The sequence below is a fragment of the Taurulus bubalis genome (assembly GCF_910589615.1).
Source record: "Taurulus bubalis genome assembly, chromosome: 3".
Classification (NCBI taxonomy): Eukaryota; Metazoa; Chordata; class Actinopteri; order Perciformes; family Cottidae; genus Taurulus; species Taurulus bubalis.
In genome coordinates, this window is record NC_136591.1 from 32,027,753 (window position 1) to 32,042,415 (window position 14,663).

The 14,663-nt window shown below is 41.4% G+C and overlaps 2 protein-coding genes across 4 annotated transcripts; both read left to right on the top strand.

Annotated features, from left to right (window-relative positions):
- Positions 1-943: 943 nt before the first annotated feature.
- nup43 (nucleoporin 43) lies at positions 944-4,314 on the top strand (the record flags this gene model as incomplete). Its single annotated transcript, XM_079214656.1, has 8 exons — positions 944-1,063; positions 1,337-1,459; positions 1,818-1,895; positions 2,582-2,744; positions 2,896-3,031; positions 3,123-3,274; positions 3,413-3,529; positions 3,943-4,314. 8 exons carry the CDS (start codon positions 944-946, stop codon positions 4,170-4,172), a joined length of 1,119 nt encoding a protein of 372 aa, XP_079070782.1. The 3' UTR covers positions 4,173-4,314.
- Positions 4,315-5,933: 1,619 nt separating this feature from the next.
- lats1 (large tumor suppressor kinase 1) lies at positions 5,934-12,102 on the top strand (the record flags this gene model as incomplete). Of its 3 annotated transcripts, none has more annotated exons than XM_079214606.1 (7): positions 5,934-6,299; positions 6,966-7,086; positions 7,758-9,202; positions 9,848-10,430; positions 11,071-11,253; positions 11,386-11,492; positions 11,590-12,102. In XM_079214606.1, 7 exons carry the CDS (start codon positions 5,934-5,936, stop codon positions 12,100-12,102), a joined length of 3,318 nt encoding a protein of 1,105 aa, XP_079070732.1. The 3 variants fall into 3 exon arrangements, with proteins under 3 accessions (XP_079070732.1, XP_079070733.1, XP_079070734.1); XM_079214607.1 differs by having other exon boundaries at positions 5,934-6,284; XM_079214608.1 differs by having other exon boundaries at positions 5,934-6,284; positions 6,969-7,086.
- Between the last annotated feature and the right edge of the window lie 2,561 nt (positions 12,103-14,663).

The window sequence follows — 14,663 nt, forward strand, 5'->3', positions numbered from 1 at the left end:
CGCTCACTCTGTGCGTATCATCATATTTGCCGCAGTAACATAGACGGTGGCCGATAGGTGGAGTGCAACACTTGTTAAAGTATTTTCATTTTTTTGAGCACATGGAATAATATTCATCCAAAACAGTTAGTATTTATTGTTGTTGATCAAAGAAAAATCAAGAAAAAAGAAGAAATAAAAAAATACATATATAGAGAGATGTATAATATATATATATATATATATATATATATATATATATATATATATATATATATATTATATATATATATATATTTAAAATCAAGAAAAAAATATTATAAAGAAGTAACAAAAGGGAGAAACAGACGAAGAGCACAAAAAGCAAGCAGATATAGAACTATACTTTTTGTACATTTCTATTCATATTTACCATATATTTCAGCGATTTATCTAGTTGGCAAAAGTATATATGAACACCATGAGACCAGCCTTTACATTTACAGGTATGATATATTTACCCAAAATATAACATAAATATAATTGAAAGTAAAGGACGGTTTTCCAACCAACTTTGAATATCAGACAAAACTAATTAGCGTATGTACATTTAGAAAATAATTGGTCAGTTGTTTCAGCTTCTGACAAACAAAAGGCAAGAATCCGCTTTAAATCAAATATTTCGTCCATAAAATCACTAAAAGTGTGAATTAATAATACTATTTTAAAATAGTTTATTTCTGACGAGCAATCGGACATGATAGACAACTAGAAAAGGAATATATCCTCAAAGAAACCCCGATATGATCCCATAATAAAGTGTTAGTAACGTGCAAAAAAAAATCGCTTGTTTGATAGTTTGTCCTCGCTAAGCCACCGTAGCTACGTACAAAGTAACAGGCGGGCACATTCCGGTTTGTCTCATGAATGCTAAGCTAACGCCAGCAGTCTTTGGTTTCATTTACAGTGTTTGAAACGGTTTCTAATGGAGAGTGTAAATGCGAAGTACGTTTCCCAGAAAATCAGTAAAACCAGATGGAGACTAGTGTCGCATTCGTCTTTGCAGCAACCAGATATCTTTGCGACTGGCTCGTGGGATAACGAGGTTGGCAAGTTGTCACTTTTATGTTCACAATAATGAGACTGCCAAACTTCCTAGAATATTCGGCGTTCAAAATGTGCATGAAGACATTTGATGTAAGCTTTAGGATAGTCATGTTTAATTATTCACGTTATATACTGCTAAAGTACAAAGGCTGTGATTAGTGACTTAAGACATTTGGATATTATGACCGCTTTCAGTTGGATCGTATTCTGGTCTTTTCTCTACTTCATATTCACAATGATAATCAACGTTATTGATGTGTATCTATTATAGGTTAACAAGATTTCCTTTTGGTCTATTGGGAATCATGGAAGTTCTGATATGGACGATGGATTTGAAGGAGACCCACAGCTTTTATGTGAATACAAGCATGATGGAGATGTTCTGGACCTTCAAGTAAGACACTCGTGGGAATCCAAGCTAATGTACCAGCCTATAACTGGTACTAAAGTAAAGTAGATTAAAGTTGACCTGAAATGGGCACTTGCCAACATTTATTTTAGCAATGCATAGAAGCAACTTGTTCTCTCCTGATCCCTAATTCAATTAAATTGAGTTTATCAGGGTTAAATGATACAGTACAAAATGATAGAAGGGATTTGTTGCTGTTGTTGTCCCAAGAAAACAGGATTACACTCATTAATGTAACATCTTTATTAATTTATGGCAGGATTTAACAAATGTTTGTCCCTGGGAGGAATAACGTCCTACTTGTAATCCGACTAACTTGTAAACTTTATTTATTTTCTTTCAGTTTTTGGACCAAGACAGAATTGTCACAACGTCATCAACTGGCGCAGTCACCATCTTTCGCTACCACCAAAACAGTCAGGTACACACTGGCAGAGTCATGTCTTTCAGTTGCACTTTGGGACAAATTACACACATTCACAGCAGACCTCTCTTATTATATCATATTATTATTATTTCTATTACTTATTCACTTCAATTGGCACACATCCTGAGACCATTTTACAAACTGGATATTTTATCAAATGAAACAAAGCAAACTAACTAACTGAAAACAAGTTGGAAATATAAACTGATACAAATGATAATTAGGATGGTGCATCTTTAAAGTCACTCTTATGCAAGACAAGAATATGTTGTTTTAACAAACTTTAACTTTAACTAGTTGAACATTTGAGCTGGATCTTAACCCTGATCTTAGTAAGGAATAACCTGGCGGTAGACTTGCATAGTTTGACATTTACATTGTATTTCATTGTATTGTAAATCTGTCTGTAAGCAATACAGATTAATTTGTCTTCAATGTATGTTGAAGTATGTATGATACAGCACTTTGTGACCTTTGTCTCTGAAAAGTGTGATATAAATAAATTGTACTTACTTATTACTTTATAAATCCTTATTTAACATGACTAAAGTCACATCAAAAGATGAGGGAATGGCCACACAAATATGTTGCAGTTCAATGAACTGGATGTTGGATTTAAGGGGTTAACTGTTTTGATAACAATTCTGGACTTGGCTATATCCTCTCTCTCGTAACTGCAGACGATATCAGTTTCTCATCGCTGGCCAAGAGAGCATCGTTACCCTTGTGACAACGCTCCCTGTACTGGTGTTGTGTGCAGCAGTCCTGAGATCGTTACAGTTGGCGAAGATGGCAAGATCATCGTCTTCAGAGCCGACCAGGAGGGAGTGATTCGAGTTATAGGTGAGCTAGAGATTAAGATGCTGTAGCCAGACCGTCCTGTCACATTAAACACATAATTACAATTCTTAGCATATGATAGTGTCTTCAGGCCATGCGATGTACAGAGAATAATGTGACTCATGTGGTTTTTTTATTTTTATTTGACTGACAGAGAATGCAGACAGCAGCACGATTCATGCTGTGACGTACCTGAGGACAACAGAAATTTTGACGGTGAACTCCATTGGCCAACTCAAGCTTTGGGACTTCAGACAACAGAGCGACACACCATCCCAGATTCTCTCCTTGTAAGATCCCCTCAGTTGTTACCAAAACAAAAAATAGATCTCTAGATTTGTATTTTTTATAAGCTGTTTTGATATGTTGTTTTCCTTCCAGGTCAGGGGATAGAGTACCTCTGCACTGCGTAGACAGACATCCGAACCAACAGCACATTGTTGCCACAGGAGGGCAGGACGGCATGCTGTGTGTCTGGGATGTGCGGCAAGGCAGCACACCCTTCTCACTCATGGAGGCACACACTGCTGAAAGTACGTTTCTATTGTGGGCAGATTAATCAAATTACTATTTTGGCAAGCACAAATGAATTCTGACGTGGTTATTATTATATTTGACTTTTGCGCTGCTTTGTTTTTTAAAAATGTTTTTCTTTGTTGTTTTCTGTACAGTGTGGGAAGTCCACTTCCACCCAACCAACCCAGATCATCTGTTCACGTGCTCCGAGGATGGTTCACTGCTGCACTGGGAGACTTCCACACATACAGACATGCCCTCCTTCTTACAAGGCAAATCAACTATTCTGTCTATTGCTTAGTCTAACTAATTTTCCAAAGAAGAAACTGAGGTGCTGCCAAGAAACAGCATTTTGCCAAATTATGTCATCATTTGCCAACAACGTTTACCTGATATGTAATGTAAATATTATAAAGTTGAGTGAAAAAGGTGTGGGCTTGTTCCCTCACAGTGGAGGCTGTTGAGAAAAGGTGCAAAAACAAATTGCAAGTGGGTGAATTAAATGGAAGAATGTAAATATGAACATTTACTAAAGTACTGTACATTTAAATTAAGTATTTTAATTTCTGTCAACAGTAACTTCTGGCATTGAGTCTCATGCTGAGGAAGCTATGCACCAACAAAATAATAACCCTTTCTCTTCTACTTTTTCAATAATAGAGATGGTTTTATCATTGTTTTCCAGGTGGCAGGAACAACAGCATGATATCTCGCAGTGCGATGGCCCCGGCTGGAGGGAACCAGTCTCTCATCAGCGCCTGGCTCAGTGGAGACTCCAGTAAAGGCCGTCTGGAGACGACTCACATGCTGCCCAGCCAGACACTGTCCGTCAACAGTTTGGATGTACTCGGACAATGTCTTGTCTGTGGGACTGACGGAGAAGCCATTTTTGTCAATAGACAGGTCCCAGTTTAAAAGAGTTGGTACTGTGCAGGACAAGATGTGGAGGAACATCTGTTTTTTTTTCATCAATGGTTCAAGGGTTTTGTAGATAATTCCAAACAGTGTATTTCAGCGATACAACTTTTGTATGGATTTCATTTCAAACTGTTTTGAATAAGTAAATAAAAGCAAATATCTCATGAGTCCAGTGATTGTTTTTTTTTGTAAAAAGTAGAAACCACGGGAGATCATGCTTAGTTTTAATTAAATTGTGTATCTCTTTCAGATAAGATGCAACACAACAACAACCCTTCTAGTCCTTTTGGCCCTTGCTCCTTTTTTTCATACTTTAGTTGCAATTACTGTATCCGTCAGATCCTGTTGTCACAATTACATTTAGTTCAAATTACCTCCGATGAATTTAAAACATTCCATTTTTACTTTACACCAGTGGTGTCCAGGAGCTACAGGTGAATAAATAATCGAGAGTTAAAGTGAAGAATTAAAGGGGGAAAGAGAAAAAGGTGGATGTTTTCTGAGAAATGTATTAATTTATTTATCTGCACGTGCCCTTTAAGTATTTATTTAGTATAGATTGCAGCTACCTAACGTGTTTTACTGTGGACATTTGTCTATGTGATTTAAAGGATATTCCGTTTCGTTTTATTTTATTTTCATTTATTAAATTGTATTTTATTGTAATTTTAAATTACATTTTTAATGTATGTTATGGTTAAAATATGAGAGTTTCTGAATGTGTCTTTGTAAAGCTGTAGGATTGAAATAGTTCTTATAACTAATAACTATCCTCGAGAGTTACTTTCCTCGTTTTATTGTGAAATCTCCAATAACCGGAAGTGTGAGTGTTTATTCTTCTGTAGCGTTAACTGGTTCCGGTTGTACTTGTCATTCAGACATCCCAGGAATTCAACAAGTCTAGGGCCAGCCAGCTCGGCGTAACAGGGGCATTTTAAGTTAAAATCACGCCATTGATGCCGTGAAAGGTCAAGGAAATATCGTATGTTGTCAAGATAGAAAAAGCGGCGCCTACAGACACTGGTGAGTTGTTGGACGTGGATAACTGTTGTCAGTTGTGTTCCGAGCGGGCAGCTCGCGCGACCTGTTGTCGAACGAGCCGAGCAGAAATGGATGCCTTAAACACACAGGCCGCGAAGCTGCTGCTGTGTCGTTGGATGTCACGTAAAGGGGCATTGTGATGAGACCAGTTTGCCGTTCGCGTACGTCACGGGTGTCGATAAGTCGGGGAAGTTTTGGCGAATGTGACAGACGACATGAACATTTGGTTTTACGACACCTGACGCAGGAGAATTAGCGTTTTAAGTGGCGCTCTGTTAGCCTGAGCGGCTAACGACGCTAGCAAGTGGACGGGCTCTCTTTGTGAAGGAATAACGTACTTTTTCTTCTGATGCACTCTCTCTATGAAAGCTATGAACAACGAGCTCATTTTATAGGGAAATTATAAAACACTGAAGCCAAACTTTTTTAAAGCTATTGGTTCATATGATCCACCAAGTGTGACAGTCTGCCTCATAATAATCATCACATAGCTAATGTTTATCTAATAGTATTTGCTAATGAGTACATTCCAAGCATTTCATTTGCCCAACCTGTTCGGTGACGTGACGTGCTCTGGATCCCTGCTCATCTCCATTGTAACTTTCATTTCTGTCAGCAGCATGCAGATGTGAAGTCAGACATTGGACATCTGAGCTGCAACCCTGGACTGAGTAACATCCTCTTCATCCCCTTCATCGTCATCATACATGCTCTTACATGAAGAGAGGGGAGAAACCCGAAGGATACAGGCAGATGAGACCCAAAACGTTTCCTACCAGCAACTACAGTGGCAACAGCCAACACATGTTGCAGGAAATACGGAACAGCCTGCGCAATTTGTCCAGACCCTCGGACCCACCGAAAGTGGACAATGGAGGGGCTGGAAAAATGCTTCCTGAGGACCCAAGGCAACAGGGACGCTGCATCAATGGCAAAAACCCCTACCACAAGGCCCTGCAAGAGATCCGCAAGTCCCTGCTGCCTTTTGCCAATGAGACCAGCACTTCAGGCTCGGAGGTGAACCAACAACACATGTCGCTGGAGCTCCCCTGTGCTGGGTTTGAAGAGGTGAGATGGGAGATGGTTTTCACGTTGTTTTTTCACTGATACAGGTTTCTTTCTTCTTTTTTTTAAGAAGTGGAGGAATTACATTCTAAACATGACTCTTTAATGTCCCTCGCTGCACTTTGTTTACCTGAAAATTATTTGAAGAATGAAAGGTATGCAAAGGGGAATGACGAGCTTGTGCAGGTGACGATACTACAGTATTTTCTCAGTTGGCAGTCGCAACTTGTTTTGAGACAATCCAGACATGAAGTGCCTCATATGTAGTGCAGTATTTTCAGTTGCAACAAATAACTATGAAGTCAAGACTGTTGGGGGAAATAAACCTAACCATCCTTTTCAAAGTTTCAACAGTTAATTAATCGATTAGTTTAATTATTCTGCAACTATTTTAATAGTTTAATAATTTAGTTATTCAACAAGCAAAACCTGCAAACATTCTCTGGGTGCAGTTTCTCCAAAGTGAAGATTTGATATTTGTGTTTGTTTTATGACATTGTAAACTTTTTTGGGGTTAATTGCGGTCCATTTACATACACTTTGAAGACTAAAGAGATTCAGAACTACAGCAAAAAATAATCAGTCCTATACACAATGTATTTACAGATCTTTTGCATCTTGTCACACTTTGATTGCCCAAACGCTAAATGCTAATTGTCCTTTTTTTTCTTTCTTTCTTTTAAGCAGAGTAACAGTCGCAGTATGGGGGCAGTTATAGACTACATGGGTAAGGTGAGCTACCAGGACTCGGTGTGGGAACAGATGGTTGTTGCCAACCCCAACACTACAGGTCTGAAAGCACCAGGTACGTAACTGTCCACTGGGATTAAAGGCTGCGTTTCCTATTTCATGATCCCTTCAGGCGTGTCCATCCAATCTTGATATTGTTTGCAGGATTTGGGGCATTTGTTAAATACATGATGATACATGCAGACAAAAAAAGAATGAGTCACTGCATCACACAATGGAAGAAGTTGACTGGTTTATGTTGTGATTCATAATGACCGTAATGGTACATTCAAGAAAAGACGTGCATTACAATATGTTGGTAACCATTGTTGGTATCAACATGCATTTATTTCTTTTTTAAATACTGCTCTGCACCTTTTTATTGAAAAATACAAAACAAAGGAAAAGAGTATTCTAACAAAGGATTACAACAAGCCATGTTCTAAGCTACAGCTTTGGTAATCTTATACATTTTTTAAGCTATTCATATTGATTTTAATAACTTTGTGCATACCATTTTAATTACTGTGTCTTGGGATCCTGCCTCTGAGGTGAGAGATCACACTGTTCCTGTGTGCTTATATAGGAATTCTATATATTTTACACAGACCAATTGAAAAAATAAAGTAGGTTTATTTTCGGTTCAGTTTTCGATGGACTTTGATTTGAACTATTTGGCTACAATTATGCGGTGCTACAAGTAATTTATTTTCATCTCCTCACCTCCATTGTTTTTTGTATCTGTAGGATCTTCTCATATCCAGCAGCCTGTGCTGAGGAGGCCGAGCTGGAAAGGCTCGAAGGAGTCTTTGGCGCCTCGACATGGTCCTCTCATGGTGGATGGAATGATGTACCGCTCAGACAGCCCCGGACCTCCTCCAGCCTTCCCACAGGGTCACCCTGCTAACAACCAGAGAGTCAATCCTCCACTGCCGCCCCAGGTGCGCAGTGTCACACCTCCACCAAACCGCGGTGCCATGCCCTCTGCACCTTCCTGGGACAGCAACCCGTCAACCAAGCGCTACTCTGGCAACATGGATTACCTTTTGCCGCGCATCTCTCCGGTACCCCAGGGGGCCTGGGCTGATGGGTACCAATCATCAGCACCTCAAAATCAGCGTGGGATCAGTCCAGTCCCTGTGGGCCACCAGCCCATCATAATGCAAAGCTCTGGCGGGAATAAATTCACCTTCCCCTCCAGCTGGTCTCAGAGTGCCTCCCCTCAGCCAGACTACATGTCAGGAGGCAGTAGGCAGCCTCCTCCTCCTCCTTACCCGGTTAACCAGAGCAGCCGGCACAGTCCCACGGACCAGCAGATGCAGTCAGGAGGACCGGCATCCTCTCCCTCTTACATCAACGGTGGAAATATCCCTCAGTCCATGATGGTTTCCAGCCGGAACAGTCACAACCTTGACATGTATAACCTAGGTCCTCCTCAGTCCTGGTCCCAGGCTCCTCTGAACCCCAACCAGCCCCAGTCTTCTCTTGGCAATCAGGATCTGTCCCCGTCATGGCAGCACAACAAACCAGTGCGCTCAAATTCCTTCAACAACCACCAGCTGAACAGCAGACAGGCCCACCCATCCAGCTCCCAGCCCTCTGCTACCACAGTTACTGCCATCACCCAGGCTCCCATCCTGCAGCCAGTCAAGAGCATGCGTGTCCAGAAACCCGAGTTACACACTGCCGTTGCTCCCACACACCCTCCATGGATGCAGCCGCCTCCACCCTCTCCAGCTGCACCTGCTTACCCAGAACCCCCAGCCCCTGTACCTCAGATCCCCGTTGTTGTAGAAGTCCCCAGCTACCAAGGCCCCCCTCCGCCTTATCCTAAGCATCTCCTCCAACAGCAAGCTGCACCCGGCCCCCCTGCCTACGATCTAGCGGCCAATAAACTCGGCACGGGCCGAGAGGAGCCTGCGGAAGAGGAGAGCGGCGGTGTTGACGGCTACCGAGACAAGACGGCGGAGAGCACTGCATCGACAGAGAAGGAGAAGAAGCAAATCACGACATCGCCGGTTCCTGTCCGCCGCAACAAGAAAGATGAAGAACCGAGAGGGGAGTCCGGAAGAATCGCACTTTACTCCCCCCAGGCCTTCAAGTTCTTCATGGAGCAACATGTGGAGAATGTCCTTAAGAACCATCAGCAGAGAATTCGGAGGAGGAATCAGCTGGAAAGTGAGATGCAAAGGGTGAGTGTCAACAACCGTCGTTGCTTAATTTCCTTAATACATTTATGTAATTATGAATGACTCCATTTCACATTTTTCTATTGAAAGTAATACCTTTCACTTTTTCCAAACTTTTTTTCCCTGCTATATTGTCATCACTCTATTATCTGTCTCTGAGATTATGTCTTTTCATGCTGTTCTATCTTTTTTTCTGAGCTGTTCTTCTTTTCTCTCCTTGCTGTCACTAACAGCTGATCTAAAAAGGTAAAGGTTTCTCTGCTGTTCTGTGACACAGAATAGTCCACACACGTCAGTTACTCAAGTAAGCTGTTGTTGACAGACTGGTCTTTTGTATTTTAAATGTGCTGAATGCAGCATGTTGGCCGCACTGATTGAAGGAAATGCATGTCACTCCGTCTCACTCATCAAGTCACTGCTCATGCATCTTTGTTGTGGACTAAAGTGGTGATTAACTCTTGAGGAAAATACAGTATGTTTGCACTTACAGATCATTTTAAATGCTTTTTGTACTGGCTTCCGTCTGGTCCTTCAGTTGAATCCCTTGATGCCAGTTTAGATATAACCAGGACTACATTTTCATGCAACTTTCCCATCTGTTTTGAGGTTGTGGGCCATTAAAACTCCCTTTTTCTGTCCTGCGCTCAGGTGGGTTTGTCCTCAGAAGCTCAGGAGCAGATGCGTATGATGCTAAACCAGAAAGAGTCAAACTACATCAGGCTAAAGCGAGCCAAGATGGATAAATGCATGTTTAAAAGAATCAAGACCCTCGGCATTGGAGCCTTCGGCGAAGTGTGCTTGGCCAGAAAAGAGGACACGGGAGCGCTGTACGCCATGAAAACGCTCCGCAAGAAGGACGTGCTGCTCAGAAACCAGGTGGCCCACGTCAAGGCCGAGCGGGACATCCTGGCGGAGGCAGACAACGAGTGGGTGGTGCGTCTCTACTACTCGTTCCAAGACAAAGACAACCTGTACTTTGTCATGGAGTACATTCCCGGAGGCGACATGATGAGCCTTCTCATCCGGCTTGGCATCTTCAAAGAAGAGCTGGCCCAGTTCTACATCGCAGAGCTCACCTGTGCCGTGGAGAGCGTCCACAAGATGGGCTTCATCCACCGAGACATCAAGCCTGATAACATCCTCATAGACAGAGATGGACACATCAAACTGACTGACTTCGGCCTTTGCACCGGCTTCCGCTGGACGCATGACTCCAAGTATTACCAGAGTGGTGGGTTTCACTTTTACAATCTCGGCTCATCCCAATTATTCAATTCATGCTCTAATCTACAGAAGTCTTTATTGAAATGATGGTCTACCCACCGTATAATGATTCGTGGTAAATTCAGCATTTTCTTCGGTCAAAAAATATCCATAAAATTAACAATTATTTACATTATCGATCAATTTGCTCAATCAATTGTTTTCTTTTTTAATTGTTGTATAATGTCAAACAATTGTTAAATATCTGGATCACAATTTCCCAGAGCCCAAGTCGACTTACTTGTCTTGTCCCACCAACAGTTAAAAAAAATAATAATAATACATTTACTATCCTAGAAGAACTAACAATTAAATTATTTGAGATGCAATCAAATTTGCAGATCCATTTTCTGTCTATTGGTGACTAATCTTTTCAGCCATAATGCTATAATATTTAGTAAACATTATTAATTTAATTGTTAAACTGTAAAATAACAAGTTAATTTCACTATCAATTTACCATTTTATATATGTGACAAATATAACATAAATTGTTACCTGTAAAATGCTAAATGCAAGGACTAAATATAAAACATGTTTAAATGCCCACGTCTGATCAGCATGATGAGGAAAGTAATGTGTGTTGTTGGACTGTGTGGTCTTTGCAGGTGACCACGTGAGACAGGACAGCATGGACTTCAGTAAGGAATGGGAAGACCCGACCAACTGCCGCTGTACAGACCGCCTGAAGCCTCTGGAGAGGAGGAAGGCCCGGCAGCACCAGCGCTGTTTGGCACATTCACTGGTTGGGACGCCAAACTACATCGCACCAGAAGTGCTGCTCCGGACAGGTACAGTGGACCACAGCTAGAGGGCGCACTGAGGGGTCTACTTTAGTTTTTCCTCATTCCAGGATTAGTTTTGTCAGCTGCGAGATGCTGCTGCAGTGTGATTAATGCACCAATGACTTTACTCCCCTCCAGGATACACTCAGCAATGTGATTGGTGGAGTGTTGGCGTCATCTTGTACGAAATGGTTGTCGGACAGCCTCCCTTTTTAGCGACCACGCCCCTCGAGACGCAGATGAAGGTATGTGGAGTGCCGGCAGTGAAATGCAGTGCATCTCCCGACTTTGACGTTTTTCATTGTCGTTTCTCATTGTCGTTTCTCTGCCTGTGAACGCCAGGTGATAAACTGGAAGAGCATGCTGCACATCCCGCCGCCAGCCAAGCTCAGCCCCGAGGCGTCGGACCTCATCGCTAAACTGTGCCAAAGCCCCGAAGACCGCCTCGGCAAGAACGGCACGGACGAAATCAAAGCTCACCCGTTCTTCAAGAACATCGACTTCTCCAGCGACCTGCGGCAGCAGGCGGCGCCGTACGTCCCCACCATCGCTCACTCCACGGACACCTCCAACTTCGACCCCGTGGACCCGGAGAAAATGTGGAGCAGCGACGGCGACGGCGAGAACAACCTCAATGACACGCTCAACGGCTGGTTCCGCATCGGCAAGCACCCCGAACATGCCTTCTACGAATTCACCTTCCGCCGCTTCTTCGACGACAACGGCCATCCCTACAGCTGCCCCAAACCCATCGAGTACGAGGGCTACGACGGGGAGGAGGCGGAGTCAGAGGGCCCAGCGCAGGAGGCCGCCAGCAGCTCGGCTCCTCAGGGCCAAGACCTGGTCTATGTGTAGTACTTGAGGCTCGCTGGGATGCTTGTGCATAACAAGTTTGTTGTGTGTGTGTGCGTGTGTGTGTGTGTGTGTGTGTGTGTGTGTGTGTGTGTGTGTGTGTGTGTGTGTGTGTGTGTGTGTGTGTGTGTGTGTGTGTGTGTGTGTGTGTGTGTGTGTGTGAGTGAGAAGGGTAACGCAATGGTTCAGCGTTTTAAATCCTTGACCATAGGAAAGTATGTTTCTAGGAGCAGCCAGAACACTCAAAGCTGTAAGTTCACACTAAAAACTTTAAGGAGTAGTTGAGGGCATTTTGGGAAAACGTGCTAATTTATTTTCTTACCAAGTTCGATCGAAACCACTCGTGTACGAAGCTGAAGTGAGCTTCATGGGCTCTAGTGGGCAGATTTTATTTAACCATTGGACCCGCTTCCAGTCTTAAAGCTAAGCTAAGCTAACCAGCTGTTGGGACCATATGTACCATCAGGAAATGAGAGAGGTATCAATTATCTCATCTAACTCTCGGCAGTGTGTTTTCCCAAAATGATTCTATTAATGTATAAGAGGTAAACTGTACGCTGCCTGAGGAACAGAAAGCTGAACGAAGTCAGGGTGCTCTTTCTGACGACGTATCAGCCTAAATCTATTTAAGGAAATTGTAACTGGTGGCGCTAGTTTAGACGCTGTTTGAGTGTGGGATTTTGTTGTTGTTGTTGAAATTACACATAGTGGTTAAAACTGTCTTAATTTATATTTTAATGTCTGTTGCAATGGGGATTTAGATTTGTCTCGTAGAAATGTGCAGGGATAAATTGCTCTAATTATTCATTGCTGTGCCTTTTTTGATTACATCTTTTTTTTTTATCTTTCACCAAATATAAAGAGGGTTAATAATCAGACTTGCATTTTTACAATTTGAGTAGCAGCACCTGATTGAACTAGAGTAGGTTTTGTTTTATTTTTCTAATTTATACTTAAAACGTATTTATAAATTAAGTTGCATACATTTGATGTAAATATTTGTCCTGCCCTGTCGGCTGATTTTTATTTTTACTTTCTTAGGGCAGGCCCTCTTCAGTGTCCACTGCTGCTGCATTCTGTTAATGTGTTGTATGCTTTTCTGTTTCATTCACCCAAAGTACCAACGGTACAAACACTAAATCACAGCACTCTGAATAGACGTCATTATTTGTGTTTAACTCAACTTCTTTCATGGCCTTTCAGACGTCACGCTCGTCTCAACCAAAGCACTAAATGGGGAGTTTTGACTGTTTGACTGCAAAGTGTAATCAATAATATATTTTATATTACACCTTGCTTTTAGGCACCTAACCACTTCATCCTGTAGTACTCTACATTGTGTTGAGGATTCCAGAGAGGCTTGAAACTCGGGTCCTTAAAGAGTAAAAGTCTTATTTCCCGTCTTTGAGAATCTCCCCAGCTGACTGTCGTGTTTATTCGATCACGTTTCTGTAATTATTTTTAAAAAAACAAACCACCGGACTGATGGACTGACAGTGGAGAGAACTGCTCTCCGTCATATGACGATGATTTTGTAACCTGCTGTACTTTATTTTTTTTCTTTGCGTGTGTTTAGGAAAATATCTCTGAATGTAGTTATGGACTTAATGGTGACCACTGGCATTCCGCACTGGTTTTGTGTTTATCGTAAGAGAGAGAATTTTATTTTTGTGTACATTGTTGCTCTGGGAGGTTGGGTACAAGGAGGTGATAAATAAAGAACAAAACATGTTTTACTTGCGCTACAACTGTGTTGTTATTAGTATCCTAACAGACTGCTGGTTTAGATCGGGCCTGCAAATAACAAGCATGTTCATTATCAACTAAGCGGCCACAAGGTGACGTCTTTTAAAAGTCTTTTTTGTTCGACCGTCGGTCTTAAACACACATGTTCAGTTTGCCATCGTGTAAAATGAAGAAAAACGGCTAAACTTCACAATGAGAAGGCTGGAACTAGGAAACGTTTTGCATTTTTACATGAAAAATTCATAATGGTTAACAGTCATACAACATTGTCAATGTTGTAAAGACGTCTCCTTGGTCCACTACACACATTTGTTTATGACTAACATGCTACAGCATCAGTTTTTTGTTTTCTTTCATATTCTTTTTATGAGTACTTTAGGCTTGATGCACTGGCTTTTACAACATACTATATTATGACTAACTTTTGGACAAACTATAATAGCTTTTGTTTTTCAACATTCTATAGAGTGACTTTACTTTTTAATGTTATGCTATGACTTTAATAGGATTTTTTAAATATGCTATACACTTACTTTTCTAGCAATACTATGACCTTGTTATGACTTTAATATTTTGACATTCTATAACTTTATGACCTTAGCCATTCTACATCATGGATCTTTGTGAAATGACATTTAATTTAAACATGCTAGACTGTTTTTTAGCATGTTATACTTTGACATTTTCCAAAAAAGGATACTATGACTTTCAACATACATGACGACTTTTTTTTCATCATTTAACTAGTGCTTTTTAAATTCCTATTTTCTTGACTAATCGACATGCTATATACACACACAGTCTTTTTTTTTCAACAT